The sequence below is a fragment of the Notothenia rossii genome, assembly GCF_949606895.1.
Source record: "Notothenia rossii genome assembly, chromosome: 11".
Taxonomy (NCBI): domain Eukaryota; kingdom Metazoa; phylum Chordata; class Actinopteri; order Perciformes; family Nototheniidae; genus Notothenia; species Notothenia rossii.
Window position 1 is genome coordinate 6,201,339 of NC_136910.1, and position 18,634 is coordinate 6,219,972.

Here is an 18,634-nt window from a genome sequence, read left to right on the forward strand (position 1 = left end):
TCGCCGCTAGTTTAGCTGCGCAGGCGTCTTCGTACGCTTTTAACACACCATCGTAGCGATGGCGATGTTTCAGGTGACTAATCAGGTTGGATGTATTATAGCTCGTTGTCTTTTTCCCTCCTCGTGGAACTTCTGCATTGCATTTGTTAATACAAATAGCAAGCGAACTATCTAACTCTGAAACTTTGAAATAGTCCCATACTACCGACGACAAGTTTGTTTACTGTCCTGGCTTCACGGCCGCACACCATTTACGTCACAGCCAGGCATGAGTTAGGGAGCGCTGGACTTGTGAAAAACTCCCCTCTTCCTAAACCACTAATACCACAGTACTGGCAAAACGGGAGGAGCCGAGTAAAAAACAAGCGCCCCTCATCCCAATCCACCCACACCGCAGTATTTTTTTCTTTTTTTTTAACCAAAAAAAATATTGTATATTATCGGGACTATTAATACTTTTATGGGGTTTATTGGGATGACGTCATAATTCCTAATACGCACCGATAATTATCGGGCCGATAATTATCGTGCACCACTATCGTAAATGGTCAAACAGCTGCAGTGTGACTTTTTTTTTTCCGCCCGGGTGCAAATAGACCCTCCGTTATGAGTGATATATAGCTTTATGTCTGTGTGTGAAAGCCGCCGGTACAGGATTTTCCTCGGGGGGGGGGGAATCTCCAGCCTCTGAGACGGCAGGTGGGAAAAAATATTGGCCGCTCAGCAAAGACATTCCTGGGATGAATATCGTCTATTGTGTTTGAGATGAAGGGTTTCATGGATGTTAAAACAAACTCGTCTGAGAACAGCCACGACGTCGGAAGCCCTTTTTATCCTCGTGATTCATCCCCACACCCTGTATTGTAGTCTGTGCATAAACAAACAGAGCTTTTCAAACCATCCTCTCTCTCAGGTGTTCACAGCATGCATTTGAGTGACAGCTAGAACATCAGAGTTATACTTAGAGCTGTCATGAGTGGATGAAATGGAAGTAGACAAGAGGACAGTGATGACTAACCGCTCAGGGGGCTTTTCACCAGAGAGAGGACATTGCATTATGACTGACAATTGACTTTCTCTGTTCCTCAAAGACACAATTGTTCTGCCTCCGTCTGAAATCAGCCGCTGTCGGCACCGTTTCCTCACTTGCTGTCCGTTAGAGAAAAGGGGAGTACATTCTGAGATTGCTGCTTTGCTGCAGTGTTTTATGTGCAAGCTATTTTAGACTTTTAGTTTAACTTTGGTGTCTTTAGTTTCGCTCAGACTCCCCCTTCTTTTCCCACTTCTTCTTTTACTTTACTCAACAACAAACCAGGATTTCCCCCTTGTCGTATTCCTTTAAATCGTTTTCTTCTGCAAAGTCTTGTTCTGAAATGAAAGTGAGAATGCATCTTTACCATCTGATATTAACTTTGATCGTCCATTTGATCTTATATTTGATTCTCAGCCCCTGTATCTCAAGACTTTCTTAGTATTAGGTCTTCCTGGCTGCCAAAGAGCCACCCAGCATTCTTGTGCCAGCTGTCCGTTCCTTCATCTCCTCGACATAGCCGCTGATCCACAAGGGGGGGGGGGGGGGGAGATACCAAAGAAATGCAGCAGACATACCAAGGAGCCTTCTTGCACACCCTGGTAGTTGGGTGTAATCTTTTATAAGGTGGCAGAAAGCTGCTGTTAAATGGAAACGTTGGCATTTTTAAATCTGGACCCTATTTTCCCATGTTTCTATGTCAGGACCAGGGACGTGCACAGACATTTCGGGGGGCGGGTGCTCAAGTGAGAAAAAACGGCACTTCCCATAATCATTTATAAAAAAATATTTTAAAACAAAAAGTTAAATATAGTACATCTCTGACTTACTGACCAATTTATTTTAATACCCTCACACTCACGCACTTGTTTAATACTCAGCAGAATTCTACAAAATAATCAGCTAACACAGAGACAATGGTCTTCGTTAGTATTCACAATGCACAAACTAGTACAATTTAATAGTTATTAAATCAAAATGATGAAGTTACTGTTTAAGGACATTACAGGCAAATAGATCGTTTTTTCATCTAGCCTACAGTACTTGTTATTTTGGTCTATTTTCCTTCCATGTTTTCTTTCACTATAATGGAAAGAAAACCTCCAAGAAACGCATATAAATTGTGTTCGTTTTACTACCATGTCTGAATTCATCTATAGATTTAAAGCTATCTGCATTTAAACATAACATTTCAGGGGAAAATACTGACTTGACGTAAGTAACTATCCGGGGAAGTTGTGAGGTGATATGTTTTTTAGTTTTATCTCTTTTTCACCTGCAATGCCTTGGTAACTGCATGCAAATTAGCGCATTTTAATTAGCCTATAGTTAACGCCTAATTTGCATATCAATGTGGCGATTGTGATGACGTTATTAGATACACATTTTACTCTGTTCACTTTAAGTGTCTCCCCTTAAGTGCAGTACATTAGCCTGTATGCCCGTGATAAATTGCCTTAGCTAAACCTTGAGCTAACTTATCCATTAGCTAGTAGCCTTAGTTAACTATATTTGTTATTGTCTTTTAGCTAATTAGCTGTAAACTCGAGGCACTGGCAGTTTAGTCATTTGTTCATCACCACTCACCTTCAAACAAACCAAGAAAAGCCGGCATAATATGGGACAGTAAAGTGAGAGGTGCTCCTACCTGTCTGTCTGAAGGGACTGCTGATGTCCACACCGCTGTGCAGGAGACGTGGGGGGAGGGAGAGCTACGGAACTTCACAGTCTAATCTCCCGACCTGATATTTACATTTTGTATTCAATCAATATTTTTTTGGAAAGGGAAACTGTGCGCAAACAGCAGTCGATATATATTCATTTATAAAAATAAAAAAAGGGGGAAAAAAGGGCACTTTGTCTGGAGGAAGAAAAAGGGCAGGGGCTCAAGCTCACTTTGATGTCTATGTGCACGTGCCTGGTCAGGACTGTATTTTTTTCGCAAGATATTAAAGAGTCTCATTTATGGTTTTTGGTGTTTTCCATTTCCTCTAGTGTGTTACATAGGTTTTTGTGCATGTAAATGATCTGCTTCTATTGGCTCCCAACACATTTTACATGATAGGTTAAGGGGCGGGACATTTCTAAGCGGTTGAGCAATCATAACAGAGCAGGTAAGCTGGCCAATAAGAGCAGACCGGGCTCTGGTTTAAGACAGAGGGTGAAAAGTGGTGCTGCAGCACAGCCAAAACAGACTTATGGAGAGGCAGAGTAATGCTTTGAAATTCCCCCAAATGATGTTATTGCAGCTCATTTAGCTGCTGCAGCTCTCCTGCTCAGTACTGGACCAAGTTCAAAAATAGCATTAGTCACTTTTACACCAAAACGTTGAATAAGCTCCATGTTCAAAAATAGCATTTTCCCTTCAACACTGATGTCACAAATCCCTAATGCAAACAAAGAGTATTCTGTGTTTTGAACACTGCATCATCCCACCCTTAATGCGTCATGAAGGTTTTTTTTTAGTTCATTTTGTACTTGTCCAGACATGTTAACATCCTCTCTTAGGAACCAATAAACAAACACCGACACACAGGCAGGCAGACACCCTCCCTGTCTGTCCCGCTCAGTATTGGGATTCCCTCTGTGACTCATCATGGGATAGACCAAGCGTTAACCTCATCACAAAGCCGGAGGAAAATCACACCCTGTTGCCTGCGGTGCTGTGGACTTCTTGGCCTCAGGTTCTCCCACTCCCCCGCTTTATTTAATTTCTTGCGTCCATTTGGTTACAATGAAAGGATAGGAGTACTCCCGGTGCCTTGTAACCAAAACATTTCCAGTTCTCCCACATGGGAATCGTGTTCCTCTTGGATCCCAGAAAAGGGGAATCCCCTGCTTGTTCTGTGCCAGGTACTGTTCTTCCCAAGCTTATTAAAGTGTGTATTCGTATGTTTTTGACAGGTTTGTATTTGACCCAGCTGTTTTAGGAATGCCAGGGGCCAGCATGGGTCGGGAATGACGTAAGAGCGCGAGAACAGAGGGAGGGGAGGGCAAGGGAAACGATATCTGCTGTGGAATTCCAGAGATCCCACTGCATTCTGGTTTTGGAAACACAATTGTCTGGTATTTGGTTGAACCTCAGTGTTCCCGTTTTATATTTGGAACATTGTTTGTGCCAGCGTGCTTTTTCCGTTTGAGACTTTCTGTTGTGCTTTTTAGTTTCACACAACGCGGTGACACACCTGCTCCGATCTCACAAGCGCTGCCAACACAAACCAGTTCTTTGCATCGTCAGACTTTCAAGTAGACTCGAACAGTAGCGTGCAATCATCTATCAGCTATTCATGGGCGGTGACAGCCTTCCCGAATGTTGACACTGACAGTCGGGCACCTGGCATGACGAGGACAGAGAATAGTCGTCCCGCAGAGCGTCAGTCGGCCTCTTGTCTTTAGGCCAGAATAGCTGTGACTCCCATCAATGACAGTATTATATCTTACATCTGAAAGCACAGAGTGGAGCTGTTAGTGCAGCAGACAGGAGAAAGCCTGTGTAATCAAAAAGGCCTTTAAAAAAAAAAAACAGCAAAAACTAAAGAGCCCCCCCATCGCTCTCGGTCACAGCCCAGGGCCCGTTGCTATAGAGACACTTCCGATGAGTCATGTGTTTGAAAGATAACATTCCTGCAGGGACGAGCTGTTTCCATCATGCGTGAACTTTGACCTCCACCTCTCCCTCCAGGCAGCTACAGATTGTGTGTGTGTGTGTGTGTGTGTGTGTGTGTGTGTGTGTGTGTGTGTGTGTGTGTGTGTGTGTGTGTGTGTGTGTGTGTGTGTGTGTGTGTGTGTGTGTGTGTGTGTGTGTGTGTGTGTGTGTGTGTGTGTGTGTGTGTGTGTGTGTGTGTGTGTGTGTGTGTGTGTGTGTGTGTGTGTGTGTGTGTGTGTGTGTGTGTGTGTGTGTGTGTGTGTGTGTGTGTGTGTGTGTGTGTGTGTGTGTGTGTGTGTGTGTGTGTGTGTGTGTGTGTGTGTGTGTGTGTGTGTGTGTGTGTGTGGAGCTGGGCCTCATCAGTCATCAGAACAGCACACACTGTTGTGATGGTTTATGGACACAGCGTGTGTGTGGTCATAAAGCATGTTAGCCATGTGTGTGTTATTGTGTGTTCTGGTATTCAACCAAACATGGCAGGATGTAGTTCAGGCCAGGATTGAAGGGCTGTACAAGTAAAAAAAAAAGCTTCTTTTTTTTAATAAAGCATCACAAAGCACTTTAAGGCGAAGTCAACAGCAATTTTCCACCTCTTATTTGCTGAATGTAGGGCTGCACACTATATATTTTCGCAATGTGAACTTCAGTGATAAACACAACGAGAAATACTGCGATATTACCCTCTTTTTTTACGTTAGTTGAAAGAAGGTATCAGTAGATAAAATGTCACTTTGAAATGTAACTTGTTCTTCTATTAATCAATGCCTTTTTCATTCAGGTTAGTGTTCAATTTATTTAATAACATTTTTTTGGAAATAATTTATTTTAAAGGTCCCATGTCATGCTTTTCCGGTTATTACCCGTCCCCTTCTGCGTTATGAAGGTTTTTCTGCATGTAAACGGTCTGCAGAGTCAAAACCCTCAAAGTACACCCTGTAGGGAGTAAAACTCTAACACAGAAAATACCTCCCCAAAACGCCTCGTTGGAGATACGTCACTGTCCATTGATTCTTCCGGGTAACTCATGATGTCATGCGTTACCCGGAACCAAATGGACCAATCCGCGGAGCCGTTACGTTAAGCCCCCGCTGATTGGTCCAAATTGACCAATCCACGGACTGCCTCACACACACACTCAGTGCAAGCAGCTCTGCTGATCTCTCCTCCCTGGCTGCAGGCTGATAACAGACAGTTGGGATTGCGGCAAAATTCTCTCTGCAGACCCATTCTCTCTGCAGACCCATTCTCTCTGCAGACCCATTCTCTCTGCAGACCCATTCTCTCTGCAGACCCATTCTCACAGCGTTTATCAACCTTTATCTTCCTCAATATCAAGCCACACTTATTGTTTTTACTTCGGCTGTGACTTTGTGTGTGCTCAGGGTGAGTTTGGCTCTGTTTCGCTGTCGCTAAACAAGGAAACCACACCTCCACGGAGCTCAGCGCGATTCACAACGTCCCGACCAATCAGAGCACACTGTGCTCACAGGGAGGGGGGGGGGCTGGAGCTATTGGAGCTACAACGAGCCGTTAAAGGCAGAGAGTGAAATTCAGTGAATGCACGTAGTTTACAGAGATGCTGTTTGAGAAACCAAAGTGATTTTGGAAAATTGCACATTATAAATCTATTCTAGTAGACCTCAACAATGGAATTATGATCAGTGGAAATGGCCATGACATGGGACCTTTAAATGTATTTAACGGTCAATTTGTTTTATTTTTAGCAGTATAGGGAAATCACCAGAAAGGCAGGCCTGAGTAATATCTGTTTATATATAGCAAGTATTATCACCTCTACAAAACAAGAAGGAATCAATATAGTATAGTCAGGCTTTGATAACAACATATTACAAAAAGAGTGGCACAAATATGTTTGTGGAGTTCTTTAATAATAATCCTATAATATTGTTCTTTTATTTGATGACTTTTATTCAATTTGATCTCACATCTTGTGCAAATTGCTGAACCTTTAACCAAACGCTGCTGCTACTTGCTCTGGGATGGCATCAAAGGAAATCTGACATGTTTCCAGAAGGTATTTGCTTAATATTTATCCTTGCGTATCCTTTCTTGTGCCCACAGATTGAACGGCGGATGGAGTTGGTGCGCGTCGTGTCTCACAACACACACAAGAGGATGGTGTCGTGTCTACAGGGACACATCGGAGCAGAGGCAGAAAAGAGACATGTAAGACGACAAGCTTGTTCTAATATAAATCTCCAGTTTTTAATAAAGAACCAGGATGTGTAATTTCATTTCAAGATGTTTTTATTCAAAGTCTCCACAGTAGGCGTACAGTCCATGATTTCTCTTTTGTTTTCTCTACCCCCAAACCAAATACGCCCCACACGCCTCTATACAGGAAACGGTCAGGTAACGACACAGATCACTTCCTCCGCCTCTCTGGTTCTCAGCACCGCTCGCTCCATTTCCCATTCAGACATCTGTCATCTTTGCTCTTTATGCATGGCACTTTTCAGCCTCTGGGATCCTCTGGTTTAAAAACAGGATGTTGAACAAGAAGAAATGTTTTGCACACATGTAAACCATGTCGCCGTTAAGCGAGCGCCGGTGTTGTCGCTTGATAGATGTCTCACTTCCCTAGTTTGCATCTCAAGTCCCATTTAGCATCTCTTCCTCTTCCTTTACTGCTCAATGGAAAGTCTTTGATGCATTTCCATTGGTTTCAACATCAAATGCTGAAGCTACTGTATAGAAATGGGTTCTTTTAGTGCTTATGCTTTGTTTGACGTACTTTACAAGTCTAATTATTGCCTCTTTCTCACAGAAAAAGCTTCCTCTCACTGCACTATCCCAGGCCATGGTGGAAGGAGGAAACCAGTTGGGGGAGGACTCCTTGATAGGGTGAGTTTGGGAATGAGTGACAGGCTGGTTAACCAATTGCTCCCTCTTAGCAACTGTTGCTAAAGGAGCAGATGCACCCTGGAGAGTATGAAATATGAAGCCATGCACCCAGGGCAAGAAATCCACCCAGTTTTCTCTTGAAGGGACTTTTCTTTAGTTCCCTTATTTAGATGTTTCATCGTGACCGAGAAATAGGTTGAGGCTGAGGATCTAGAAAGTGAGTCCAAATCTAGAAAGCTATCTATACATTTGTATGGGAGAAATGAGGAAGAGAAAATGCGTCAGATGGTCGGCTGGTAAACTTTATGCATTCATGTGGACTTCAGCGTAGACCAGGGGTATCAAGTTAAAATGCAAAGAGGTCAAGTTGCTAAAATGTCCTCCCAACAAAAGCCTGACATTGTTTAAAGTGTGACCCATACGCCTATCAAATGTGCATATCAGCACAACAATATTAATTGTGATTTTTTGAGGTAGAATACTTTTAACAAACAGTAGACAGTAGATATATTAACCCTATAAGCCACTTGTTTGGAATACATATAATAAAGAGAAATATAAATGTATAATGATACAATTACTCTCAGAACAGTGAAACTATATGTCAGTCGTCACGTAAAAGAAACAAGACAAATCTTCTAAATCCAAAAATAGTTCAGAGCAACTCTTTTTTTATATATATATATGTTTTTTCAAAAGTAAAAGAAAAGGACATGTGACTGCACTGACAGTAGTTTGATATTGGCTTGAATGAAGTTTGTGTCAACCTGTAAGTACTTACAAAGGAGCCTGGATTAATAATTTATTTTATTAATATTAACGGCAAATAATATGACTCACAGCTGTAAGTCGACCCGGACATGGTTTAGGTGTGTCTACTATGCTGAGACATGCTGAGACATGCTGAGACATGCTGAGACATGCTGAGACATGCTGAGACATGGTGAGACATGGTGGGACACGGTGAGACATGCTGAGACATGCTGAGACATGGTGAGACATGCTAAGACATGGTGAGACATGGTGAGACATGCTGAGACATGCTGAGACATGCTGAGACATGGTGAGACATGGTGAGACATGCTGAGACATGGTGAGACATGCTGAGACATGCTGAGACATGGTGAGACATGGTGAGACATGGTGAGACATGCTGAGACATGCTGAGACATGGTGAGACATGCTGAGACATGGTGAGACATGGTGAGACATGGTGAGACATGCTGAGACATGCTGAGACATGGTGAGACATGCTGAGACATGGTGAGACATGGTGAGACATGGTGTCTAAACAGAAAGAATCAGGGTCATTTCTTTCTGTCATTTCTCTAGTGGACTGTCTATAAACGCTAAACAATGGTTTGATTGGCTAAAGTGAATGATTGCTCTCGTAACTGGATTAGCTGCTTTAGCCGTAACCGTCAAAAATAACCAAATGCTCTGTGAAGATAATCATTTATTCTCATTCATTTATCGTAAACTGATCACAGACCTGGACAGAACCGTCACTCCCGCAGCAGTGAGTCCACTACGATGCCACATTCTTTGTAATTAAAGGCTTAGGAATCTGATTCCTGCAATAACTGTGACCCGAAACCCCTGATAAATGACTGTGGGAGACCTGTCAGTAGGCCACTCTGCGTCCTCAGGCTATAGGCAGATGGAAATGACATCATCACAATAACCTGGTTTAGTTTTCACGTATTGATTTGGAGCGGCGGAAGAGACCGGACGGATTTTCATCCTTCTGTGTTGTTACAGTGCTAAAATGCTAACGAGGCCTGAATATGACGCCGTTGTGACTCTAACACCCTGCTGTGTGTGTGTGCTGACGTGTGTGTTGACAGGAAGATGATGGAAGTGTGCGGCGAGGCGGAGAATCGCCTGGCGTCAGAGCTGATGCTCCACGAGCTGCAGATCGAGAAGGACGTCCTGGATCCTCTCAGCCAGCTCGCAGAGGTCAAATGAAAACTCCTTCTGCACGTAACAGCCACGAAACACAAGTTACATATTTAAAACTCTGTCATAGCTCTTGGTTTGTGTATTTAAGTGCAGTCACACCCTCACTACTTTCAGCAGGTCACCATTGAAAAAGAGGTCAATGATCTCAACGGGTTTTCACCTGAATAAATAAAGGTTTTGAATTGAATTGAACTATTTGTGTAACATTTAACATTTGTATTCAGTCCCTCTCGGAGGACACTGCCCAGTCACATTGGCATGTTGTGGTCAAAACAAAACTGATTCCAGATCTGTTAGCACAAGATAAATTAAGGAACTTTACCCTTCGTCACTAGTGGTTGGGGGTTTTCCAAATATGAGTAACTGTTAGCTATCAGACTTATGTATTTCTGTTCCCATAAACTTGCATTTTCGGTTGTTTCTTGTCCAACTTCCCCAAACTCCCACCACATTCACACTGCGTGAGAAACTCAGCGTTGCATCTCCTTCCTGTTGATGGTTTTGATAAAGCAGGATTTATGTGTGCAGGAATTGACGACTGAGATTTGGACTGGAGGCATGTATTATAAAATAAAGTCAATTCAATTATTTATCAATGAAAGGGAATACAAATAGAATAGTTTAAATATTGAATAAATATACAGAAATAAATGAACAATTTTTAAATGTAAAAAAAACCATGAACATGCTTTTAATGTTTTTATTTGTCTTAATATTTCAGTCTTTTTTTTCTTTTTCCTTTCTCTTTATATTGCCTAATTATTAATTTACTTATTCATTGTTTTATTTATTTCACTATATAGTAGGAGTACATTTTCCAATAGCTTCAGTCAACCTTTTAGAAATAATTGTAGGTATTTCCAAATCAGAAGAAAAGTCTTAGAACAGTCATCCTGGAAGAAGAATCAAAACAGATGTCTCTGCCATTAATAATCCCCAGGCTCATTCAACATGTTTGTGTGTTGTATAATTGTACAGGTGGACATTCCCAACATCCTGAAGCAGAGGAAACAGCTGGCCAAACTGGTGCTGGACTACGATTCTGCCAGAGCACGGTTTGTCATGCTTTATGAACATTTCGTTTTTTTAAAGTATGACCGTAAACAGCTTCAGGTATTCTAACTCCATATCCCATGTTTCCTTGTTTTTCCAAACTCTAGATGGTTGCAGGCAACCAAGTCAATAATCTCAGGAACAAACACTCACGCACTGACGGCCAAGGCTGACCTCCTCAAAGAGGAGATGGACGAGGCCATGAACAAAGTGGAGCTCTGCAAGGTAACCCGCATGTTATCACAATCAGAACTACTGCATGTATCCCCGGGAGAAATGGATTTTGTGACAGTAAATAAATAAAATTATAACATTTTAAAAAAAAAATTATTAAGAGAAGGTAAATTGTTCACACATTGTGCTTCAATATATAAAAAAAAGAAATATAAAAAAAGATATGTTAATAAAAGCAGATATTTGCTCCAAAGAAATGTGAGGTTTGCAGAGATTAACAGTTGAATATAGATGACTCTGGACTTCCCAAGACCCTCGGGACCTCTGACCCAGTTTGCCGACGCACACACTGAAAATGCAGTGTGTGTGTGTGTGTGTGTGTGTGTGTGTGTGTGTGTGTGTGTGTGTGTGTGTGTGTGTGTGTGTGTGTGTGTGTGTGTGTGTGTGTGTGTGTGTGTGTGTGTGTGTGTGTGTGTGTGTGTGTGTGTGTGTGTGTGTGTGTGTGTGTGTGTGTGTGTGTGTGTGTGTGTGTGTGTGTGTGTGTGTGTGTGTGTGTGTGTGTGTGTGTGTGTGTGTGTGTGTGTGTGTGTGTGTGTGTGTGTGTGTGTTGAATCATTAGTGAGTCTCAGTGTCCAGCGGCTGCATGATGCGTCAGGTTTTCTATCCAGGAAGGTTGGAGCCGTGTGTTTCCCCTCCAGTCCTGCCAGCATTAGCCGGAGGGTTTATGAGTCAGTTCGATAACGGACAGAAGCTTAGCGACCGCTGACGTCTGCACACGTTCATCTGATGGATGACGCTGTGGAGATGGAAGATCTTTGATACATTAATAATAACAGTTAACAGCAGCAGAACTACCGAGCCACACAATAACAAATGGAGCCTCATCAAAGCGAGGCATCAGTAAACAAGTAAACAACTCCTGTCTCCGAGGAAGTCAAATGACTGGCTGCGCATCACTCATTCACCAATGGCTAATGTTTAGATGGATTTTAGGAACTTCCCCTCGATTCTATTGGCTAACGGTTAAAAAGAAATGTCAATCTTCAAAATTGACCGACGGATTCCAGGGATATGGAAAATGCACCCAAATGACTCCAGAAGTGGGTTTCTTTTTCCAAATCTCTCTAGCACATGTCACTTGTTTTGCATCAATCTTGATACAGGGTACTTATTATATGTTATAGTTTGGATTCCTAAAGCTTTTAGTCGACTATCCCATCATTCAAGAGTGGTTTTCACTATAAATAATGTTTTTCTTTTTGGACGGACACTATCATTTACATATTTTAATATGTTCAATCTGAATTTACTTTAAAATAAAAAAAATCTATATTGATTCTGACTTTTCTACATCCAACTCACAGGTTTATCCTTGCTTTGACAAAACAGATTATTAATTTACCCCTTTTTAGAAGTGAAGATATACCGGTAGTCAATTGTTCCGGGTTTTCGGGGCTCAACACATCTTGGTTTTTCGGGGGCGTTGCGACCGGCATCTCTTTAGGTAATACAGTGAATATGGAAATGTATTAGATAGGAAACCAAAACATCTTAACTAGTCCCTATTCCCCCCACTTTAGGGGCCCTACAGTAACTCCCTCTGGAGGGAACACAGGGATTTTAAAGTGCAGACTATTTACATGCCAAAAAACCCATAAAACACACTACAGGAAAGGAAACCGCCTAACAGAGCAATCTTTCCTACTTCCTTTCTGCTCCTTTCTGTCCTTTCGTTTTGCGCCTGGCCGACGAGCTCAAACATCACACAGAGAGATATTGTTTGTTTGTTTCGGTACATTTATTTCCATGTTATCCTTTACATGTCTATTATTCACTGTTCTCTTCTTTTAACACAAGTTAAAGTGTCTTTGATTGTCATGGATGGAGACAGTTACGTCAAAAACATATTAGGCCCTCTTTAATATTACGTGAATCAGTAATCTAACTTTTGCAATCTCTGTTTTTAATCCACCAGGATCAACTCGCTGCAGACATGTACAGTTTCTTCTCCAAAGAAGGGGACTATGCCTGCTACTTCGTAACAGTGAGTACAGCGTGTCATCAGCAAGCCACAAAGTGTGTGTGTGTGTGTGCATGAGTTTGTTGTGAGAACACTCCCAGCTGCAGACTAACCGGGGAACACAGACTTGGCAATGCTTTTTATTTACTTTCCTGTCTTTTACTGCTTCGTCTTAATCGACCCTAATCTTTTTCTCTCTGTGGTTTGGTTTCTGTAGCTCTTAGAAGCTCAAGCTGATTACCACAGAAAGTCTCTCACTGTGCTGGAGAGCGTGCTGCCAACCATCCAGGATCAGCAAGGTGAGACACATGCAAACATGGCTTTATGCACTCGCAGCTGTTCAACACAAACACTGCAGACAGAAAGACACTCATGCTCTTAAGAATGCACCTTTCACCGAGGGACCGCCAATGTTTATCTGTGCTTCCTGAGTTGTCTTGGTCTCTTTAAACGCATTTTCCTGGGAAGGAGGTGTGAGACAAGTAGCTGCTAGGAGGAGAAACACTTACTACTGCTACTGTACATTTCAATCACATCACTGTACTCTGTTTTCTCCCAGAAGCTTACCCACTCCGGTATCCGTCAAACTCTAGAACTGAGGCCCAGATCTTAAAGAATAGCCTTTTGTTTTCAGCGCTCTGCCCTCCAAAAAGAATCACATTTTCCATTTTTAAAACATCATCTCTCCTCTCAGATTTCCTCGAGTTTCTTGTGCCAATGTTACATGTGTCTCATTGAAGGGAGCTTGTTTTTTTTCAGTGTTAAACACATGTGGTCTAAACCAGACGAGCCTGGCCTCCCAGCATGTGGCGATGACTCACGAACCACACACACACAGACACCCTTCTCACTTCACACCCACCTGGGTTTTGCTAACAGCAACACACACACACACACACACACACACACACACACACACACACACACACACACACACACACACACACACACACACACACACACACACACACACACACACACACACACACACACACACACACACACACACACACACACACACACACACACACACACACACACACACACACACACACACACCCCTCCCTGTTCACTAGCGTATTAGCTCTCACACACACACACACACACACACACACACACACACACACACACACACACACACACACACACACACACACACACACACACACACCCCTCCCTGTTCACTAGCGTATTAGCTCACACACACACACACACACACACACACACACACACACACACACACACACACACACACACACACACACACACACACACACACACACACACACACACACACACACACACACACACACAGACACCCTTCTCATTTCACACCCACCTGGGTTTTGCTAACAGCAACCCACACACACACACACACACACACACACACACACACACACACACACACACACACACACACACACACACACACACACAGACACCCTTCTCATTTCACACCCACCTGGGTTTTGCTAACAGCAACCCACACACACACACACACACACACACACACACACACACACACACACACACACACACACACACACACACACACACACACACACACACACACACACACACCCCTCCCTGTTCACTAGCGTATTAGCTCACACACACACACACACACACACACACACACACACACACACACACACACACACACACACACACACACACACACACAGAAGATTTCACAGTCAGTCCTGTGGTTCTTATTTGATGGCTCCCTGCTGGGGGAGAGAGGACTGTTGAACCAAAAATCTGCAGATCAGCAAGAGGCCTGGAGCCGGGCCGAAACATAAATATATTTATATTTCTTTAATGAATACCAGAGTAAAAGACGGATCTTTATAAAATGACCAGGGACAGGTTGAATTACTTTGAAGTTATTCAGTTACTAGATACACATTACATGGGAATTCTTCTCTGTTCCCAAAGCGCAAACTAATATCTGTCCCTTTTATAACCAAAACATATATATAAAAGTCAAGATCCAACGTTGGAGATATTGCACCTTACACTAATAAATGGAGGTAGCTTAAGAAAAACAAGATCTCCAAATGTATTGTTTATTCTTTCCAAACTCCTTAAAGGATTATTAATGCAAGGAAATGCATTTTGTGTTTCTACGGTTGCTTGCTTCAAATACACCAACAAACTACAGGTGTATTTCTTATAATGGAAAGTTTCATTATTATAAAATTGCCATATTTTTAAGAAGTCATCAAAACATTTTCAAAATATAATCGAGTATATCATTATTTGTGTTTGTTACGTTACATGTATACGTTACTGCCCAGCCCTGCACATATTCCACAACAGCATTAATCTTCTAACTATCACTGCGTCTTATTTCACCATTCGTCTTCAGACTCGTGGACGGAGAAGCCAGCGTTCGGCACGATGCTGGACGAACACCTGAAGAGGAGCGGACGAGAGATCGCTCTGCCGCTGGAGGCCTGCGTCATGATGCTGCTGGAGACCGGCATGAAGGAGGAGGTGAGGGGGTGAAGACCTGGAGAGATGGTTTTATTGTTTTTATTGTTGACCCTGGTCTCTTTAACTCCCTTTATTCAGGGGGTCTTAAAAAGTATTAAAAGTTGATAAATCAATTTAGCGAAAATGAAGGCTATTAAAAAGTATTAAAGGGCATTTTCCAAGGTATTACATTTTGTAGCTTGTTTTCAATAAGTATATAAATTGTCCAAAGAGGTTGTATTCTACAGTCTGCCTGAATGTAATCATTGCGTAGGTGTGTAGTGTGATTCTGTGTAGTTTATTTATGGCATCCCGTTGGATTTGACGTCATCTGAACAGGACATCGCACGCTCACTGCTTGATAGCGCGCGAAGGTCCGTTTACGCCGGTTGCTAAGCAACATCGTTATGGGGAAATGCAAGTTTGCGTCCAAATGGTTGGAAGATAAGGAGGAAGGACAATCAATACTGTATATAGTCAATGTGAGGTAAAGTGTGTCGCCAAGGTAACCGGTTAGAACTCCAAGTGGCGATGAGGTCTTAAAATGTCACTATCATTCATCGTAAAATTTTATCGTATTAAGATATTACGCAAAGTAATCACATTACCACATTTATCCCAAAATGTCCCCCCAAATTGTATTGCAGATTTTTACCATGAATTACATAAACTTCTGATTAATCAGGATTAAAGGGGCCGTATTTTGCACACAGAACCCAGGGATTTAAGCCATTGGAGACCATTTACATGCACTCAAACCAACACTCTGAAGGAAAGGGAAAACCTTCTTTAAATAACAGCGAGGACACACATCTTAATGCTAAGCTATTCCCTTCACAGTATTTTATAATGAAGAATCCGTTTCTGTTTGCTTTAACTGACATGACTGCTCCTTTTGTGTTCCTCGCCTCACCATGAAAGTGAAAGAAGTGCTGGCGTAGGTCATTAAAAGTCACATGGAGCCGTGGCTGCCATTAGGGGCCCCACTGGTCATTGACTTAATTGAAACCAAGCTTCCAACTTGTTTGTTCACATGCACATCTTCAGACTGGGAGACGGGCGGACAGACAAACTATAAACAAGGGAAACTCCAAAGAAAGTGTCACCAGAGACGATTTATGACAAGTTTGAGATGTCCCACCCTGATACAAATATAGAAAACAATAGAATCTACTTGTCTCCTGACCATAAATCTGACTTGTGCGTGTGTGTGTGTTTGTGCAGAAAAAAGCCTGAGAGAGTGTAAGTGGTAACTGCACAGCACATTATTGGTGGAGCCATTCATTCCTCTCTGTGTCATTATGGTGTGAAGACGGCTTTTGTTTGTGTCAGAGTAAAGAGTGGTGGGTGTGTGTTTGTTCGCCTGCTTTAAGGTTTCATTATGTGCAGCTGGCAGGGGACTTTATACAGAGTCTATGTGTAAGTGAGTGTGAGGAAAGGGAGTGTGTAAGTTACAGTGAAAAGCACGGGGTCTCGTGTGCTCAGTGAATGCCGGCAACTGTGTCAACTCTGTTGTTTGCTGGCAGTGTAGTGTGGTTTATTTATCTGTGTGTGTGTGTGTGTGTGTGTGTGTGTGTGTGTGTGTGTGTGTGTGTGTGTGTGTGTGTGTGTGTGTGTGTGTGTGTGTGTGTGTGTGTGTGTGTGTGTGTGTGTGTGTGTGTGTGTGTGTGTGTGTGTGTGTGTGTGTGTGTGTGTGTGTGTGTGTGTGTGTGTGTGTGTGTGTGTGTGTGTGTGTGTGTGTGTGTGTGTGTGTGTGTGTGTGTGTGTGTGTGTGTCAGGGTCTATTCAGAATCGCAGCCGGGGCGTCGAAGCTAAAGAAGCTAAAGGCAGCGCTGGACTGTTCCACTTCACAACTGGAGGAGTTCTACTCTGACCCCCATGCTGTCGCTGGTACGTCCCAAACTACTCATTTTTTTATCAATTATTTTTCTTGGTTGCTCGGACCAATTCATTTAAATGTACAATTTTAATGAGATTATTTTACTGACGGTTGAAATGTATTGACACGGTCTACAAGCCACTGTCTCAAACCTGCAAATTAAAATGTTTAAATGTTTTAGAAAATTATACGGTAGCTCTTTCCATTCCACGAAAACAGGTCGGTACTAATCTTTCGACTTATATAGAAGAAAAAAATCATTATTTAATCATATTTACAAAAAAAGGACTAAGAAAACGGACGAGCAGATTTGTTTGCCTCTCAGGGCTTCCATAGATTTCATTAAAGAAGGAAGAACTCTATTTGATGTTTTATTAACTGGTTAGAATTTCACTTATCAGTTTGATATAATGAAATATTACCCCATTTTGTGTGGAAAGGTGGCTCAATAATTCTGTCTGTGTGGTTTCAGGAGCGCTGAAGTCCTACCTGAGGGAACTCCCTGAGCCTCTGATGACGTTCCAGCTTTACGATGAATGGATACAGGCATGCAGGTAACAATAACACCGAAACACTGGGGATAAAATCAACCATTTTTGTCCAGCAAGGCGAGGCGAGGCGAGGCGAGGCAAGGCAAGGCAAGGCAAGGCGAGGCGAGGCGAGGCGAGGCGAGGCGAGGCGAGGCAAGGCAAGGCAAGGCAAGGCAAGGCAAGGCAAGGCTAGGCAAGTTTATTTATATAGCATTTTTCAACACAAAGCAATTCAAAGTGCTTTACAAAAAATGAAAGACATTAAGAAAATGGCATTTTAAATCAGTCATTAAAAAGAGAAGTTAATCAAATAAATATTAAAAGAAAAAATACATAGATAAAAGTTACAGTGCAGTCTAAGATATGAATAGTTCAATTAAAAGCAGCGACAAAAAGAAAAGTCTTCAGCCTGGATTTGAAAGTAGTCAGAGTTGCAGCGGACCTGAAATAGAATGATGGATCCAGCTTTCTCTCTAGAATAGACTTATAACAAGCTCTGCGTTCACATGTCTCTCTCTGCAGCGTGTCAGACCCGGACAAGAGGCTCCAGGCTCTCTGGGTTGTGTGTGATAATCTCCCAAAGAACAACAAAAACAACCTGAAGTGAGTACTTTCAAGCATTGTTACCATCATCTTTGTCTCCTAGGTTTCCTTTGTTGTAGTCCATGCTCTGGTTTTAATGCATTTTCAACTTTTGCATGAAGAAAACCTGAAACAAATTGCGATAAAATCTTTAAAGGTAAAAAAGGTAAATGCTTGTTGAGGAGCAATAGTTGTTGGAAGCAAGAAAAGTTCAATGCAAGCAGATTGAGTGAACGCCATGTATGTGACGTCCATGGAGATGACATAATGAGCAGCTGATTCCAATAGTTTCTGATGTAACCACACTCACAATAATACATGACACCCAGGTGTTAAACAGACATTTTATATTTCTATCTAGATTTCTTATTTCTTTTCACCATGTGAGGTTCTTCAGAGCTATTTCACTTGTTGT

The 18,634-nt window shown here is 42.3% G+C and overlaps 1 protein-coding gene across 3 annotated transcripts in view; it reads left to right on the forward strand.

Annotated features, from left to right (window-relative positions):
• Window positions 1–18,634, forward strand: part of arhgap17a (Rho GTPase activating protein 17a) — a 47,755-nt gene that overhangs the window by 15,895 nt on the left and 13,226 nt on the right. For all 3 annotated transcript variants that reach the window (XM_079657566.1, XM_079657564.1, XM_079657565.1), the window contains exons 3-13: window positions 6,759–6,863; window positions 7,465–7,541; window positions 9,389–9,500; window positions 10,482–10,558; window positions 10,664–10,781; window positions 12,706–12,774; window positions 12,968–13,049; window positions 15,122–15,249; window positions 17,007–17,118; window positions 17,580–17,661; window positions 18,160–18,240. In XM_079657566.1, the coding sequence (XP_079513692.1) occupies window positions 6,759–6,863; window positions 7,465–7,541; window positions 9,389–9,500; window positions 10,482–10,558; window positions 10,664–10,781; window positions 12,706–12,774; window positions 12,968–13,049; window positions 15,122–15,249; window positions 17,007–17,118; window positions 17,580–17,661; window positions 18,160–18,240 (1,043 nt within the window). The remainder of the gene's footprint in view (window positions 1–6,758; window positions 6,864–7,464; window positions 7,542–9,388; window positions 9,501–10,481; window positions 10,559–10,663; window positions 10,782–12,705; window positions 12,775–12,967; window positions 13,050–15,121; window positions 15,250–17,006; window positions 17,119–17,579; window positions 17,662–18,159; window positions 18,241–18,634) is intronic.